The 17,335-nt window shown below is 47.2% G+C and overlaps 1 protein-coding gene across 7 annotated transcripts in view; it reads right to left on the reverse strand.

Annotated features, from left to right (window-relative positions):
* Window positions 1-17,335, reverse strand: part of KCNMA1 (potassium calcium-activated channel subfamily M alpha 1) — a 747,855-nt gene that overhangs the window by 203,228 nt on the left and 527,292 nt on the right. For all 7 annotated transcript variants that reach the window (XM_082673143.1, XM_082673147.1, XM_082673146.1 and 4 more), the window contains 4 exons: window positions 10,566-10,676; window positions 7,906-8,011; window positions 6,088-6,170; window positions 1,854-1,923 (listed from right to left, as the gene is read on the reverse strand). In XM_082673143.1, the coding sequence (XP_082529269.1) occupies window positions 1,854-1,923; window positions 6,088-6,170; window positions 7,906-8,011; window positions 10,566-10,676 (370 nt within the window). The remainder of the gene's footprint in view (window positions 1-1,853; window positions 1,924-6,087; window positions 6,171-7,905; window positions 8,012-10,565; window positions 10,677-17,335) is intronic.

The raw sequence follows: 17,335 nt of genomic DNA on the forward strand, positions 1-17,335 counted from the left end.
CTTAAAGGACAAAGTCTCATAAGTGACTCTTCCTAACTCTGGAACCCAAATAGATTGGCGTGGCTCTAAACAAAATGCGTTTTAAGCAAATAACCATGGGTCGGTTGATGTCTTCAGCACTGTTTCTGAATAATGATAAGGCAGACGTTTGTGAAAGATGTTCGGCTTGCTATGATAAGCTTGCTATGATCGTGTGAATGCTGACCAGTGCCATCTGGATCCTAGGTCCGTGGAACTACTTCTGAGTCTGACAAGACTCACAGAGCTGAAATCCTCCTTAATTCCTTGAAGATGCTGCATTAGCACTCATTGGAAGGAGAAAAAAAGGAACTGACATCCCTTTCTAAACATACAACATTAATTTTCCTATTCAATCTAAATGCAGCCCCAAATCTAAACAACAGCTTAAAGCACTCCCACACTAAATGAAATTTCAAATCACAAAGGAAAGAGGGAGAGTTCCTTGCCTCGGGAGCTGTCACCGGCCACAGCCCTGCTCATAAAATTCACCTCCCCCTACCAAGGCTGCTGGTAAAGAACTTCTCCAGTTTGATGCCGGTGAGTTACCAATACCCTCACTTTCTCTCTTCAGTGTCCTGGGTTTTCCAGAGACGAACAGGACACTGTGACCTTGGGTGCCCACCACCCAACCCACTGGCTGGAGCGTGGCACAGCCTGCAGTGGAGCCACCTGGGAGGGCTGGGCAGCAGCGGGCGGTGGGCAGCAGCCCGAGCGGCAGCCCAGTCACCAACAGCAGGCTCCACAGTCAACAATGCCTCCGATGGGCTTCCACACGGCGACATGGGGCAGCGCTTGCCAGCAATTAAGAAATAATGGCGTGGCACTGGCGCATTTGGCAGAAGGGAGTCCTCTCTGGGCCACCGGACTGCCTATTTCGTAGGGAATATGGCGCATATGATGGGACACACGCTCACTCACAACCCAGCAGGGAGTGATTCTGTCCAGACAGGACACCTGGTGGCAGGTACTGAGCAGCCTCTGGTCTCTCATAACTGGTTCCATGTCAAACACAGAAAGGTGCCACCTTCCCTCCCCCAAAGCTGTTTTCCTGGGAGGCTACTGATGGCCGAGCAAAGGAGCATTGCCTTTGAATGAGAGACAGGACTCTGGTTTATGGAGAAGTAACCACGAGGGAAACAGCACAGACTCCAACATTTGTTTTCTTCCTGATCTCCCTGTAAACTGTAACACTAGGAAAATTCCTTTATGTTTAATCTCTGGATAGCCAACTATTTTCCTAAATTCAACGGTGCAAATTCTCATCTTGAATTTCAGGATGCGGTTTTCCACATTCTCCACCCAGTGCGTGGTCTGTCCCGCCAAGTTCATCTGGTCTCAGAGAGAAAAGTGCTCACTTGCCTGGGACACTCTACACCTTGACTGCAAAATCCCTGAGGGCACAGAACAGGGCTTCACTATTTCCACCGGGACTGGGGGGCTGTGGGTGAGGCCCAGTGTTGACCACATAGTAGTACTCAATAAATACCCATGGAAGAAATGAGTGTGGCACATAAGAATTCGAAGTTGTTGGAATGGGATCTAAAGACACATCAATATTTCTGAACCTAGGGGACCAACAGATGCTTCCTGAACGAATGAGTCAATACGTGAAGGAGTTTCCCTCCAGTGCCCAACTGCAAACGAGGTGTTTGGACTGAAGAAACGTCCCAGGGAGGTTTTTGCCCACCACTCCTCTTTACCCAGGCCTTTGGATTGCATTGGTGTGTGTGCTCGTGCATGTACGCACATGCGTGTGTGGCTGTCTGGGAAGGGGGAAGAGCCTGGACCCCCGTGTGCATCGCTGAGCCTGTGACAGGCTCTCACTGCCCTACCTTGTTATGATACTGCAGCATCTGAGTGATTATTCTTATCTTCGGGTGGTAGTTCTTTATGGAGATGACTCTGAAAAAGAAAAGAACAAAAGCTGAGCCAGGGTGTGCCTCACCCTTGGAGTCTGATGGGAAGATTAATTTGATTACATCCAAATGGAGTGAATGTAGGGCCAGCAGCCTGGACCTTCAGAGAGGTTGCAGCCACTGGGCTAAGTTACACTGTGTTTCCACTGCCATGTCCCGTGGTCATGTGAAAAGGAAATCACAGGAGGGCCACAGGCCATGTCCTAGGCATAAAAGAAGAGAGAGGTCCCGTGGTGTCTCGGTGATGGCATGTGTGTACCGGGCATGGGGGTTCTGGAGCAGCAGTCACGGGCTTATTGCCCACATGGGCCTCGAAATAAAACAAGCTCAACTCATGGGGCCAACAGAGGTTTGCCATCTCACATACCCTAGGGAGGAGCCCGGAAACGATTTGCTCTGAGTCCAATTCTCCAAGTTAACAACATGAGACAACGTGACAAATCATACAAGCAGCCTGACAAATGATTCTAATTGTCACGCACACATGGCCACTGTCACAAAAATGATTTCTGAGCAGGGCTCTTAGGATGGGCCTATCGTATCACACGACTCAGCCTGGGATAGCTAACAGCATCTAAACAATGACTTTGATGCCGGTTACAGTGAAGTGTCAAGGCCTCGGGGAGGTCGTGGGCTGGTGGAAAATTCCCCCAAACTGCTCTCAGTCCCTACTTGGTATTAACTATCGCCAGCCCCCTACTACTCTAACCCCCCCTCCTGTTCCCCACAACAATCACTGTGCTGCAAGGGAGGGGCCGGGAGCAGAGGAACAGAAACACCTGCATTCCAGTCCCAGCTGCTACACTAACAAACTGAGTGACCTTCAGGAAATCCCTGGACTCTCCGTGACTGTTTCTTCATCTGGACATTGGGGGCAACGGTACCTGCTTTATGTATTTCACAGGCTTGGTATGAGCAGCACGTGAAAAACCAGATGTGAAAATGCTTTGAAATCATTAAAAGCTCTCTCCACATGCAAGTTATGGTTTTTGTCATTACCCACTCTGTCAGAGGTGACATTGTACATTTCCTTCTGTGACAAGGAAGGCTAAAGACTGGGATTCCACAGAAAGGCCCACCTCCTAAGCCTCATCGGAAATGCAAGTGCACTGGTCATGACCACCCCACAACTTCCCACCAGGAAATGCCCTATGCTTCATCCCTTCTCGTGCAAAGATGGAGAGGAGGCAGCTGGGGAGCAGTTTTGTCTGAAAAGCTGCCACTTGGGAATTTAGGAAATGGATCACGCGGAAGCCTCTTCCTGCACAAATTCACCCTTTTGGGCTTTTGCACTTGAAGGATTTCATTTTATTTTTGAAAAAGTGTTGTGTTGGCCCATGCTTATAACTCAAGGACTTTGAGCCTCTGTCAGCCCTCGGAATTCAGTTCACAGCATCAGCCAGTTTTCTGCATTAGCTCATTTCAAATGGATCTTCGACATTTTAATTTCAAAACGGGCAGATTGGTCTCATTAAACTACGGGGAAAGGAGGATTATACAAATAAGGGAAAGACAGATCCCTTCTTTTAACCCTGAGCTTCCCATTTCCTTTTGCTCCCCGGGCCTTCGTTCTGATTCCGTTAACGAATGGCTGAATCACATTTCTGCTACTACCTTTTTCAGTCATTTTTACGCCGTGGCATCATGCCAATCACCCAGATACCCTGTATGTCTTCATATTAACCCTATTGTAGTCAGGGCTTAAGTAAAATATTGTGATTAAGAGAAATGCCCACCTCAAAGCTGTTATCATTTCAATCATTCACTTAAAATAAAAAAGGCAGGGCCAGCCCTAAATTTCTCTGTGGGGTAAACATTAAGCTTCCTCTTCTTTTGGTTTTCCATTTGAACTTTTGAAAATCATGTTCCCGAAAACCTACATTTTTGTCACTTCAAATGACACAAAAAAACGTGAAGGACACAAATCCTAGTTCAACGAAAGGGCCAACTGATGCACCCTAAGCTGGGGCTGTGACTAGTTAGGGGACAGGCTCAGGTGTGGAAGCAGGTCCCCATTCCACCATCTCCCTGCGGCCTGGCAAGCCCAGTGCTTACAGGAGTCCATGCATCAACTCTCTTAAGATGACTGCACTAGGCATACTGCTGAAGAAAGGTGAGTAGAAAGAGAACATTGTGCCAGATGTTGCTTGCCAGACGCAAGGACCAGATGCTGAGTGGAGGATGTGCTTCAGAGGAATTCTGCCCCCTCACTGACGGGAAAGCTCATGTCACCTGGGGCCACTGAGCGAAAGCAAAGCGAAGGAGATGCGAGCATTGTAATGGTGCAAAGACAACTTCCCTACCCTCTGACTCAGGTAAATTCACAGCAGTAAACCAAGCTGTAGGAAGAGGGGAATCTTGGTCTAGACCCAAAGGATAGCTGTTTGCAGTTAGGCAAGAGTTCCTGGGAATCTACTGGGAGTGAAATGTTTCCTCTTGGTTCATCTCTTCTCCAGAAGGTTCTCTTTATTACCTCCTCCTGCTGCAATTTATGCTGCAGGAGAGAAGAATCCAAAAGGGTTTTCACTAAGTGGAGCAAAATATCTTAACTTTGTAGTCATTTCATAGTCCCAAGATGTCTGGAATATGGGTCTATACAAAGAACAAAAATGGAACAGTTTTCTCCTGAAATAAGAACAGAATAAGGAGCAGGAGTTGGCCAGAGAACGGCCTCAGGTGGGCCCTGCGCGTTTACGAGAAAGGCGCTGGGCAGTGTTTTCCAAAGAGCGACCCCCCACCTCCCCCAGCCCTGCCAGGAGATGTTCTGTAAAAAAAAAAAATAAAAAAAAAAAAAAAGGAGGGGGAGGGGGCCTGTAGTCAAATAGGTTTGAGAAAGTCTCTCTAGAACATTATCTTAGGAATTTGTAGTATTCAAAGTACTGAGGAGGCATTCAGGGAAGAAAACCATTTCAGGGGACTTCCCTGGCGGTACAGTGGTTGGGAATCCGCCTGCCAAGGCAGGGGACACGGGTTCGAACCCTGGTCCGGGAAGATCCCACATGCCGCGGAGTAACTGAGCCCACGCGCCACAACTACTGAGCCCGCGCACCACAACTACTAAGCCCGCGTGCCACAACTACTGAAGCCCACGCACCTAGAGCCCATGCTCCGTGACAAGAGAAGCCACTGCAATGAGAAGCCCACGCACCGCAACGAAGAGTAGCCCCTGCTCGCCGCAACTAGAGAAAGCCTGCGCGCAGCAACAAAGACCCAATGCAGCCAAAAATAAATAAATAAAGTAATTAAAACAAAAACAAACTATTTCATTTGGGGAAACTGGTTGAAACAAGCTGATTGGTTAACAAACCCCTCTTTGTGGGAAATATTCATCTATGTGTGCTATAGACACACTCGGAAAGCTCTAACCTGGGGCTCCTCGACCTTGGCACTATTGACATTCGGGGCCGGCTAATTCTCTGCTGTGGGGGGCAGTCCTGTGTACTGCAGGATGTTGAGCAGTAACTCCGGCCTCTACCCAGCAGACATGAGCAGCACCGTCCCCTAACTATGACAAACAAGAACATCTCCAGCTATTCCAAACTGTCTCCCGGGAGCGAAATCGTTTACAGTTCAGATTTCTCAGGCCCACTCCCCCCCAGGGAACATGGTACCTTAGTTCAGGCCTGCTCCCAATGAAATCTATCTTTCCTTCGCTAGTCCTCCACCCCAAGACTGGCTGTGAGTCCCAGAGCTCCTATCTTTTTTTTTTTTTTTTTTTTTTTGCAGTACGCGGGCCTCTCACTGTTGTGACCTCTACCGTTGCGGAGCACAGGCTCCGGACGCACAGGCTCAGCGGCCATGGCTCACGGACCCAGCCGCTCCGCGGCATGTGAGATCCTCCCAGACCGGGGCACAAACCCGCATCCCCTGCATCAGCAGGCGGACTCTCAACCACTGCGCCACCAGGGAAGCCCAGAGCTCCTATCTTTTGAGGATGAGCTTTCAGTTAATGAGGCCTTGTGTCATTACCCTCTGTACCCACCACAGCCTCAGTTCCCCACCCTGCCTTAGGCCTATGCAGATGGCTAGTTGTAGGATGGCTAATGAGGAAAGAAGGTCCCACAGAGACAGTGCTCTGCAAAGGACCCCACAGGAGAGCGAGTGGCCAGACAGCACCCAGCCCAGAGCCTTCCCGCCTCCCCAGGCTTACCTCATGATGTTGGAGGCATCTTCAGCATCGGGGTCTGCGCAGTACTTATTGGCAAGGATTAGGCACGCATCTGCTGACTCTATCTAAGACACCAAAAGGAAAATCACAGAACACAAACATATAAATAGCCATGCTTGGTTGCCGTCTCTCTCTGTTGATGGCTCTGGGGGAACCTGGTGCTTTGAAAGGAAAGAAAAAAACAGTAATTCTGAGAGATTATAGTTTTTGTCAAAAGTGTAGGTTGCAATTTCTTGTTATGATATAAATAGTTCATCTTGTTGCTGTTGGAGGGGACAATGTGTACCTTGGTAACTACACTTCCCATTCTGCATAGCCTTTTACACGTAAGCTTTCTGGATTTCTTGAGATAACAATTAATTAAGCCTTTCGGTCCCCTCTCCATCTCCTTTCCCCACCATCTGCACCATCATCCTAACTTTTCCAGTCAGGAAATGGCGTTAGGGGGGCTAAACCTCTTCTCTCAGGCTACCAAGTTAACTGAGTCATTGGGGATTCAGAAATTTAGAGTCCAAAGTCCTTCACCTAACCTTTTTTTCACATCTTAACTGTGAAATAAGAGGAAATGAGAGCCCTAACTCAGACAACAGCTCAGTACTGTTTAGTATCCAATTAGCATTCAGATATTCAAAAGACAACGAATCTACGTGTATGAAATGATGTTACAGATGACCTCGAAATACAACCTACTGACTTATCTAAACATGTACCAACAGAGGCTTATTCCTTTGAGGGGATGAGGAGTTGTGCAAAGTATTGATTGCATCTAAATCAGGTCCACGGACAGTAACTATTTTCCCCAAGTTCCCATAAGATTCCACATTAGACATAACTCAGATCAGGTCTGGATAATATTAACAGGACTCTGTAAGCATAAGAATTCCCATTCTGGCTCAGGTCTGCCCTACTTGGGATGTTGTACTTATAACAGACCATTCTTGCATTTGGTGGGAGGCCATGGTTTCCTCCATGGTATGTCACAAATTGTCTCTAGTTTTCCTTCTTTCATAAAGTAAAGAATTTACCCAAATCCTTTTGGCTTATTCACGTTTGCCAATTACATTATTTACTGCATTATGTGGTGACCACAGTAAGCATTTAGATGTCAGTGGATTCAAAATATTAATCTATCTCCACTGGCGTGCAAATATTGAACATGCTTACAAAATCTATGTGAAATGAGTAAAGTAGCAGATGCCATTCTGCTGTATCCCTTTCCCTTATAAGCCTTAGGTGTGCTTTATAAGAAGGTCCTAACCTACTAGGTTCTAGAAAGAAAGATTAGCCCATTACCAAGTGCTATCAGATACCTGAGTGTTTAGTTTTGCACCTTTAGTCCTTGGTGAGGAAAAAAGGAAGCTCAAAATGTGTTATGGCTTCGGTAAACTTTATTTTATAGTGTATCCTTAATGTTTCTTTCTGACGTAAATAACAGATTTCAGAGCTACATTGAGCCCAATTTAAGTATTCAAAATGGGAATTACTTGATTGTTATGTTATATATTGAGTCCATACAACTGGTCTACTTCCTTTAGCAGTGCTAATATTGAGGCAACCAGCGATGTCTAGCATGTTATGTACAACAAGTCCACATGTGGAATGCTTACAGGTGGTCCACCATGTGCAGGCAGAACAAAGTCCTGGGACCAGTGTAAGGGTGATACCAAGGTTGGTAGTATCTGATTTATCTCATTAGGGGTATGGAGGTGACTCTTGGCCACCCTGGGACGCATGTCCCTTCACCACAGAGTCACACACCCCCAGACGGAGTAAAAGCAGAAGTCACTTCTTCCTTCTTACCTTGACTCTCGCAAGATCGTGTGGATTGAGGACTGAACCCTGATAAAATTCCACCTGAGTAAAATGTCGTTTGAACAGAGCTTCAAGCTCCAGGTTAGGGGAAATGCTGGGCAGGGAGAGAAGAAACAGCCATTAATATAACAGACTCAGGTATTCAGCCTCCATGACCTCCCTTCTCTCCAACTGTCACAGAGAGAGACATGGGAAAAAGGTTTTCACCTTCAAAGCAGCCCCCTTTCTGGCCATAAATAAGAGGCTCACACTCAAGAGAAGTAAAACCCCAGCCCAACTGAAAACCAAAACCAGTACGAAGGTAAAATGGAGAGTTCATAACCTTTACAGAGTCTGAGGCCTATGGGGCATGATGAATGGAATCCCTATTTTATGAATGGAGAAACTGAGGCTGTGACATCAGGGATTAGCCAGAAGTCTCCCTGGCAGAGCCTCCCGCTGTTCCTTCCATCAAAAGCCTTTTCCCTGCTTCTCTACCTCATGGACTTTTCACTCCCCAGGGCCTAGATCAAAAAAACGTCCCTTCTGAGCAGCCCTACACAGAGCTGATCCACTCTCGGTATCGCTCTTGATTCAGCGTGTGTACGCTAGTCATCATTCTTGGTGCTGAGCTACACAGCCATCCTTCCCATTGCAGGGCAAGGATTAAAACACTGGTGGACCTGTTCATTCATTGATTATTTCTGCAGAGATGAAAAATACCTACTCTCTGTTAGGTACTGTGCCTACTGGGTGCCAAGGACTGAGTTGATCAACCCTTGCCCAACATTTATGTAGTACTCAGTAATGATCACAACCGCTAATGTTCTTAGTACTCAGTCATGATCATAACAGCTAATGTTCTTAGTACTCAGTAACGATCATAACCGCTGATGTTCCTGAGCATTTACTATGTGGCAGCTACCATCCTAAGCACTTGACAAGTATTAACTCATTTAAACCTCAAAAACAACTCTACAGGAAGGGATGCTATTAACCCAAAGCTTTGAGAGGTTAATTAACTGGGCCATGGACGACAAGGCTGACACTGATAGATGCTGGGGTCCTAGCAATTGAAGCAGTAACAGCCAGCTTGTTGATTCAGACTAAGGCAGTGGGTGAGAGAAAAGCAGCCGCCTGTGCAAATCCAGCCAGTCTTCCAGATCCGGGACAAGCCAGTCCTCCTTCAGGAAGCCTGCCTGCCCCAGAAATACAAGGAGTGGTGCCCTCTCCCCGATACAGATGCCCCGTGTGATTCTGCCACTTGATTAAACTGACATCAGTCCGTTACTGGAGGATCCATGTTGTGCTCCAATTGCTGCACAGGTGCTCATCTTGACATGCCAAACCAAGATGAGGGCAGAACCTATACACTATACTTGTCTTGAACCTTCCAAACGCTCAGCAGAGGATGGGCCCCACAGCTGGCCATCGGCAGCTAAGCAGTTAATTGGATCTGTGGGCTCTGCTCCTGTGCCCGTGGCCTGGCTGGTCTTTTCAGAACTTGGATAAGTCAGTGCTAAGAAGAAAAATGCTGGTGCTCAGACATGGTCAGTTTCATATTCACAAATGCCGAAAGGAAGGAGATGCACCGGATAGCTATAGGAAAGTCAACCTCGGTGGGATCTCAGAGCAGGACTGAGTCCTGGGTGGTCAACCCCACACGGAGCCAACACCAACGTGTGAGCTTTGTCCCTTGGCAACATGGGGCTAAGACTGGCCCCCATGATAGCCCCATCTCCATAAAGGAAGAGGGTGCCACCCACGTCAACATGCCTGTATCCCCCAACTCTCCACCCCTGTTACGGACTACCTTTTACCTAAAAGGGGATCAGGCAAAGAACTTGCTTTCCTCACCTGTAAAACAAACTTGATAAGACCTACCTCCTAAGTACATTGGGCAGCCTAATGTATTTTCTCTCTCATGATAACAGCTAACATTTATTGAGCACTTACTGTGTGCCTGATTCTGCTCTGTATACTTGGAATGGATTACTTCTTTTCATGCTCAAAATAGCCCAAGAAACCATTGTGATCTCCCCATCTTATGGATGTGGAAACTGAGGCCCAGGGAGGTGAACTTGTTCAGTACTTGGTTGAATCGGGATTCAGACTGAAGTCTGAGTCAAGCATGTACTCTTACGCCCTCTGTTGATTTCAGGAGAGGCTGTGGTGACCAGCACTGTGTCCTACACCGAAGGTTCCTAGGAACGACAGCTGTTGTTGTTACTGCTGCTACTACCCTGTACCCTGCTTCCTCTTATGTCTCTGTCTTGCTTGGCCACTATGTCAGTCCTGCACTCATAAAGAATCTACACCACACAGCTAATCACCCACACCAGACACTGTGGACACACCTGGATCGCATAGATCCAGACAGCTGAGGGGACAGTACTGACGTGTCTGACCCATAATGAACCCCACTGTTACTTGCCAGAATTGCTTCCACAGAGACAGATACTGGTCTTATTCACTGAACGAGTGCGTTGCTTCCTTTCCGTCGGTTCCAGAACATCCTCCCCAATGAGCCCAGCAGGGATCGTGGCTGATTCAACTCTGCTCTGCCCCCCGAATGCTGCCCTCACATCACCCCTCCTCCAGACACCTGAGGCGTCCCCCTAGAGGTGCCTGGTTGGGTGGAGGGTCTAGAAACAGCAGGGGCCTCTTACTTGTGAAGAAAGACAATCTCCACGTTGACATCATCCCGGTCCTTGTGCAGAAAGTCCTTCAGGAAGTTGGAAACGCTCTCCAGCGTGATGTGTCCACAGACCACAATGTGCCTGCATGGGAGAGGCCAGTTAGATGAGGCCAGCCCAGCGATGCCCCGGCACCCACCCGCGGCCAGACAGAGGAAGCGCGCAGCTGCAGGGAAGCATTTGTCTCCCCCCAAGGAGGCTCAGTAAAGCCCAGCTCCCCTCCCCGGAGGGCAGTGAGGCAAAGCAGCGGGGCTGGAGGGTGCTCAGAGACTCTTTGACAGAAGACCATATGGCTTCTCACCTGATGCTGCACAAAATCCTATTAAAAGCCCAGCCGTTCGGCCAAGTGGTTTTATGCATTTAACAATAAGTGACATTATGCTTGAGCTTAAACGCTGCATTATCAAGTCCCTTGCAGATTCATATCTCTCCCTTTCTGCCCACAAAGCGTCCTCCCGGGAGATTTACCGAATGAGTCTTGGTTTATGACATAGAGCTTATCAGGTAATGAGATAACAACTCTTGTTGAAATGATGATTTTGTGTGTAAGAAAGCGGACTTTTATCAGGGTGGCTAATGTGCAGCTTGACACATTATGGGCTCTGCTGGCCGTAAGCACTAAAAAGGAAATTTTGCACTTTTCCGCCATAACTCCTCTGACGACGGGCGCATGTAACACTTTACAGTAAGTGAGCATTACTCAGGGCTAAATGGGGATGGGACACCTATGGAATCTGAGATCGTGCCGCAGGCAGGCTGTGCATCCCCAGACAGCTGCTTCCTTAGGGTGCCTGGGATTTCTATGAGAAACAAAGGAATTTACCTCAGGATGGGGAGAAAAGCTAGGAAGGGATGATGAAGACGGAATTGTCTGCCTTTATTTCGGGGTGGTTTGGACTTCTGTTTCTGGAGATGGTAACTCCCCCTGAGGAGATGAGCCCAAGGAAGAAAGAACAGTCTCCCCAACATCTTTGGGCTCCTGGACCAATCTGACTTTGACACTGGGCTATACTATGGCCACTTATACTTATTACATATGATGCTTAGTCAGGAGGAAGCTCTTTGGTGCAAGAGTTAGCCCCGTGACTGACTGTGGAGATAAAACCTGCTGGCTTCTACTAAAGAGACTGCAGCAAAAGGCTCAGCCCAGATCCCTGTGCCCCTCAGGCTGACAGTGACAGAGGCTGACTGCCTGGCTGGGCTGTGAGGCACGGGCAGGTGGTGAACACGAAGTACGGTCATTTTGCGGGGAAATTTAGAACGGCCAGGCCCCTTGCACTTCATAATTGCTCTGTGCACATTCCAATAAGGCAGAAAAGCTCATTGGCTGGAGGCGGCTCCTAAGAGAAGGCAGCGATGATTGCTTATGCGATGTTCCATTAGATGCCATTACAAGAGCCTGCCCTTTTCGGTGTAATTTGGTGCTTGACTAAGTGTGCGAGAATAATGCAGTAAACTCATCGGTGAAAGGATAATGATGCAGAACAAAGAGTAAATCAATAATACGCATGATGCAGTTAATAATATCACCATTATGGACCGTCATTGTTACGGTGCTGCACTTAGCGATCGGGCAAGTGGAGGCCCTTGGAGGGGGGATTGTGGAATGTCAGTGGGCTCCCTCAGAAGTGACGTTTTAATATAATCACTTTGTTCTCAAGCCAGTACCTACTAGGTTAAGGGAGGTCCCTTGGCCACTGATTCAAATTTTATGCCCCCAAACCCGTATGACTAAGTTCCTTCTGAAACACACAGTATGTATGTCAGAATACATGATGTAAGTTGAACAACTGGACTATAAACATTTTCATCAGGTCATATCTGAAACTGTTTCTTGTGGCGAACGTGCATTTATGTGGACAAAACAAGCTGCAAGTGAATATGCATGTTCTGAATAAGACTTCTGATTTTGAACTTGCCAAGTATGTTCAGAAAATGGTTGAGAAACAGTATATCCCTCCTGATATCTGACCTCTCCACAAATGACAGTGGGGCTTTTTGGGGGCAATTCTAATGCTTTCTGCTTACAAACTTCCGTCACGGAGAACAAGGCCAGCATGAATCCAATGTATGGGCACCTCTGCAGGACAGATATGTGACTGGAACTCTTCCCGAAAGTAAGCCAGATTTCACTCCCTGCTCTGCCACCAAGGACGTGTGTGATCCTGGGTAAGCTACTTATCCCCATTCGATTGAAGAGGGAGCTGAGAGGTTAATACTACCCATCCAGCCGCCTGCACCAGGCATCGCAGAGCTCAAAGTTCTATACCAGCATAAGCCTGGTTACCAGTCAGAGCTAGACTCAAATCAATGATAGGTCCAGGGAAATGCCAGAACATTCAACCTTCCTATCCTGTACGCAAAGAACTGAATGAACATCTGCCAGCACTCCCTTTTCCTCCTCTGAGCTCATTCATCTCCAGGACAGATGTGTGGGAAGCAGAGGGGAAGGAGATGAGTCCACCCTCTTACCCTTGAATCAAAGATTCAGCCAGCTGATTTATTCAGCCTTAGAAAGAGACAGGGTTCTTTTAGTTGAAAATGTGCTGGGTACATATAAAATATATTCCAATGCAATCAATATTATCCCTTAAGCCTTTAATTAGCTTTCACTTCTCTTAAGAAGTAGACAAATGTTGGCAGGAGAGGGGAGAAAAAAAGGACTGACTTTTCTAATTTGGTGCTAGCTGTCCAATACCATTCCAGACAATTGAAAATATATATCTTTAAGCTACAGCATGATTTCTGAGGTGGAGAGCAGACTTTATCAAAAAGGAAGAAAAAAAATCTTCCTTCAACATAATTGGTATTTTTGCTCAGAAAAAGCGAGAGTGATTGAAAGCAGACTGCCTTTTTGCCCAAGAAGAGTTATTAAGTACACTATCATGGCAACCTTGGAGAACCCATATTGTTCCAATCTGTCCTCTATCTGATTTGAAGATTTACGGCTTCCTCCTTTTGTGCCAATAATCATTTCCCTCCATTTTGTTTTCCGTACAGTGTAAGCTATCAAGGAGCCCACATATTGAAAATGTTTGAATGCAGTTAGAAGAGATGGATGGAGAGAAGCTGCCTCTCTAAATCAGCATCTGCATTAGAAGATCTGCTCCCACCAGCCCGTATCTGAGGAATCACTAGGGGCCCTGCAGGAGTGCAAGGGATGGATGGTGAAAGGGGAAATGTTATTTTCCAGAAATAGTTTCAGGACTTTTGAAAATTCCATGGGCAATAGTTTGAAGAAAGCTGTTACTGCTGGGAGAAGAGAAGCAGAATTTCTCACATCTTCAGTGACTGAAAATATAATTGAAAATACTCTAAGATTGAGAGCAGGGTGTGCCCTCCTTGGAAGCAGAGTGATGGCTGTTCACGGTGCATGATTTGAGAAATGCCAAAAAGATCTTCATCTAAAATTCTCTCTGTCGGATTCCTTGACACCTACAAATCTACCATGTGAGATTCATACTTTGATAGCCCTGGGGTAGCTCAGCTCAGACACTAAGTAACCAAATAGTCTTGGGCAAGGTACCCATTCTGCATTTTACAACTGTAATGTCAGAGTCTCTGAGGGGCTGGAGCTAGAACCTGATTCATGAGGTTATCTTGAGGATTTATTTAAACAGATAATACATGCAAAGGGCCTAGTAAAGAGTCTGGGCCATTTTAAGAATGATTAAATGGTAGGATTCATGTGATATCTGTAAATCAGGATGTAACAGATATGAAGTGCTCTATGGCTCCTGGAGTCTCTCTCACCTGATCCTCAAACAACCCTGTGTTGCTACTATTTGTATCTTTTCAAATAACCTCTCTGAACCTCAATTTCCTTAAGTCATGTGCCTGACGTCCCACGGCAGGTAAAGTGACTTGCCCAGCATATGAGCCAGGTGTCAGCCTCTAACTCTCACAAAGACAAAGGTGATGAAATGGAGAGAGCAGAGGTTTGGGTATTTCAGCTTCCGCTCCTTCACGACAGACAGGGCTGGGCCAACAAAAGGTCCTCTCAGACACATGGTGGAGGAGACGTCGGAGGGTCCTCCCTGGGCCAGGAGAGAGGCCCTGACTTAAAGCATCACCACTTTGTGGTATCACGGGATTCTAGCTGCGTCTAATCAGCCAGGCCAGCGAGCTCAAGACAGCAAAGGCTGAGTGACAACAAACTCTAGACCAAGTTTTGAACTGAAGCCACCCAATTTGGCAAGACAAAGGGCTGCAAGGGGATATAAATGTCCATTTTAGATACTTTATGCCATGTCCAGCCCAAGGTTCCAGAAGACAACAAAAAGCTAAAAGATTCACTGACAACAGAGAATATTTAGGAAAGTTAGCTATGAAGGGCTCTAACGTTCTTCCCATCTGCGGCTCTGGACTTGAACGTTTTTAGACTACCAGCAATCTTAATGATGGGTGTCTACAGGGCCTGGCCACTCAAGTTTGTGAAGATGGCCAACAAACCTAAATCATTAACCATTCCTGATGTGATGGTCTTTCTGGTTTTTAAAGTTTTCTCAAGTCCTGTGAACAACTCTTTCTTGGGATAAACTAATTTTAAAGGCTTGGATTAAAAGATCCAACTCAGATACGCGAGGAACCATCTTAAACGCCAAAATAGTAGCCGATGGCATTCTGTGGGAAGGAGTTATTCATCCAGCGTAAGCAAGCATGCCTGGTTTGGGTAAGGGCCAGAAACATGGGATGGATTGGATCAGGAGTGGGTAACGCTAGTGTGCCATGGAGCAGGCTTGGCATCAAGGGGGCTGAGTGTGACTTAACCAGAAGAAGAATGATGCTTGACCATTACAAACTCTATCAGCTTCACCAGAAGGCTGCCAGTTGCTTATTTCCTGGGTACGTCTTCACTAAATACACACTGGGGTGCCCCTCCCATTGTTAACCATCTCCACTTCCAGAAGGAAACCCTGCACATTATCCTCATTCTGTCGACACCTTTCTTGGAGATGGGCCAGGAATGCCAGAATGCCCCAGCTGAGTTGGAACTTCAGTTTCAGAACTCAATTCCACTGGTGTCTTTGAGAATGGATCACTCGGGGACCTGACTCATGACAGGAGGCATAAGAGGACAGGGTGGGGTCTCCCAGACAAAGCTTCCCAAGGTTCCAGCAAATGAGGCACCCAGAGATCCACTGAGGTGGCGTGTAGCTCAATGAGAACATCTACACATTTTTAAAAAGACTCCGGTAATGTTTCTTAAAGCCAGTGGGCTTTGAGAAAGTGCCAATGATAGGCTTCCTTCCACGCTCTCCCGTTCTTCTTAGTCTCAGGATGGCCCTTGGTGTATGTTTAGTCTAGTACCTGCATTATTTTGATATGGAAACAGAGGTCCAGAGATCAGTGCAAGGTGAATGCCAGAGCATGGGCAGACCTACCCCCTCGGCTTGATGTCTTCTAAACTGAAACAGCTGGTGCCCCTGAAAGGAGCCTGGGCTAGGAATCAGGAGACTGGGGCGGGGGGTGGGGGGTTGTCCTGTGTGACCCGGGGCCAATCACTAGAAAATGAAGAGACGCAGACTGACGGGGCCGCACCCACAGATGCTGCTGCATCCTCTCTCGGCGTTCCAGTTCTCTGTCCCCACCCTAATCCATGCCATCCTATCTTCTCTAGACATCTGCAATAGCTTCTTAATTCGGTCCCCTGTTTACTCCCCTCCCCCCCCCAAAAAAAAAAAAGAAAGCTGAGGAGTGAGGACTGAGGCAAATTCGACTGCATCACGTCCCACGAGGGCAGGGCGGTCTCAGATCTCTCTTTCGCTGAGCCTCACTCTAGGAAGACAATGTAAAATGCACAGCTCTGGGCTGTTTACTTTTAAAGATACTATATCCATCTTCACTGGAACAAGTATAAAGAACTTAAAAAACCCATAGCTATCCTGCCACAATAAATCACACGGAGTAAATTGAAAATCCTATACAGCTTTCCCTGAATACACTGCGCTCACTTTGTCAAAGAGGTAGATGAAATGTGGCATATATTGATCTAGATGCCTCTGTAAAACTATAATATTTATATCAAATACATATGCTAGAATTTTGTCTGTCCCTCTGCCGAGCCTTCTAATCATGCTTTCCTCATCCTACCTCTCACTCCCAGCGCCTCCCACTGTTGGAAATTGTATCTGATGGGAATGCATTTTAAGAAGGACCTGTCAGCGGAATTCGACAGCATTTTATCACATAGAAAGCAGGGCAGGGGTGACGAAAGACCCCACGACCCAAATCACACAGTGGTCCGTCCTCAAAGTTCATGCTGCCCCTCCTAGGTTGAACTGAAGCCATTCAGGGTCTACATAACTCTCTCTCCAAGACTCTCTCTCTCATGCAAGCTGAGATTCAGGAAGGTTCTGGGCTTTACGTTCTGTCTCACCTGGTAGTGCTTTTTGTGGCTGCTTCATCAGGCAGCTTCCCCCGATTTGGGGCACGTCCTTTAGAGCAACAGTTACCCAGGTTTTCCCCTTAAGGCTCATGACCCCACTGCCCAAAGGAAGAAGGTTAATCCTAATCCTGCCTCCCCACTGCCGCTGGTAGCAAGAGCCCGTCCCAAAGGAACTGCCTTCCACGTGGGGTGACTGTCTTCAGCAAACAAAAGCTAACTCCAGGCTGTGTGGGCCCCGTCCTTCCATGCCACCCTGAGGGCTAGCTCAGGACCCCCAAAACTTGCTGGGCTTTCAAGAACTGTCTATTGACCAATGGAACAGTTGGCGAAGTGTGCCTGGCTTGGACACCCTATG

The sequence above is a fragment of the Grampus griseus genome (genome assembly GCF_964374135.1).
Source record: "Grampus griseus genome assembly, chromosome: 16".
Classification (NCBI taxonomy): domain Eukaryota; kingdom Metazoa; phylum Chordata; class Mammalia; order Artiodactyla; family Delphinidae; genus Grampus; species Grampus griseus.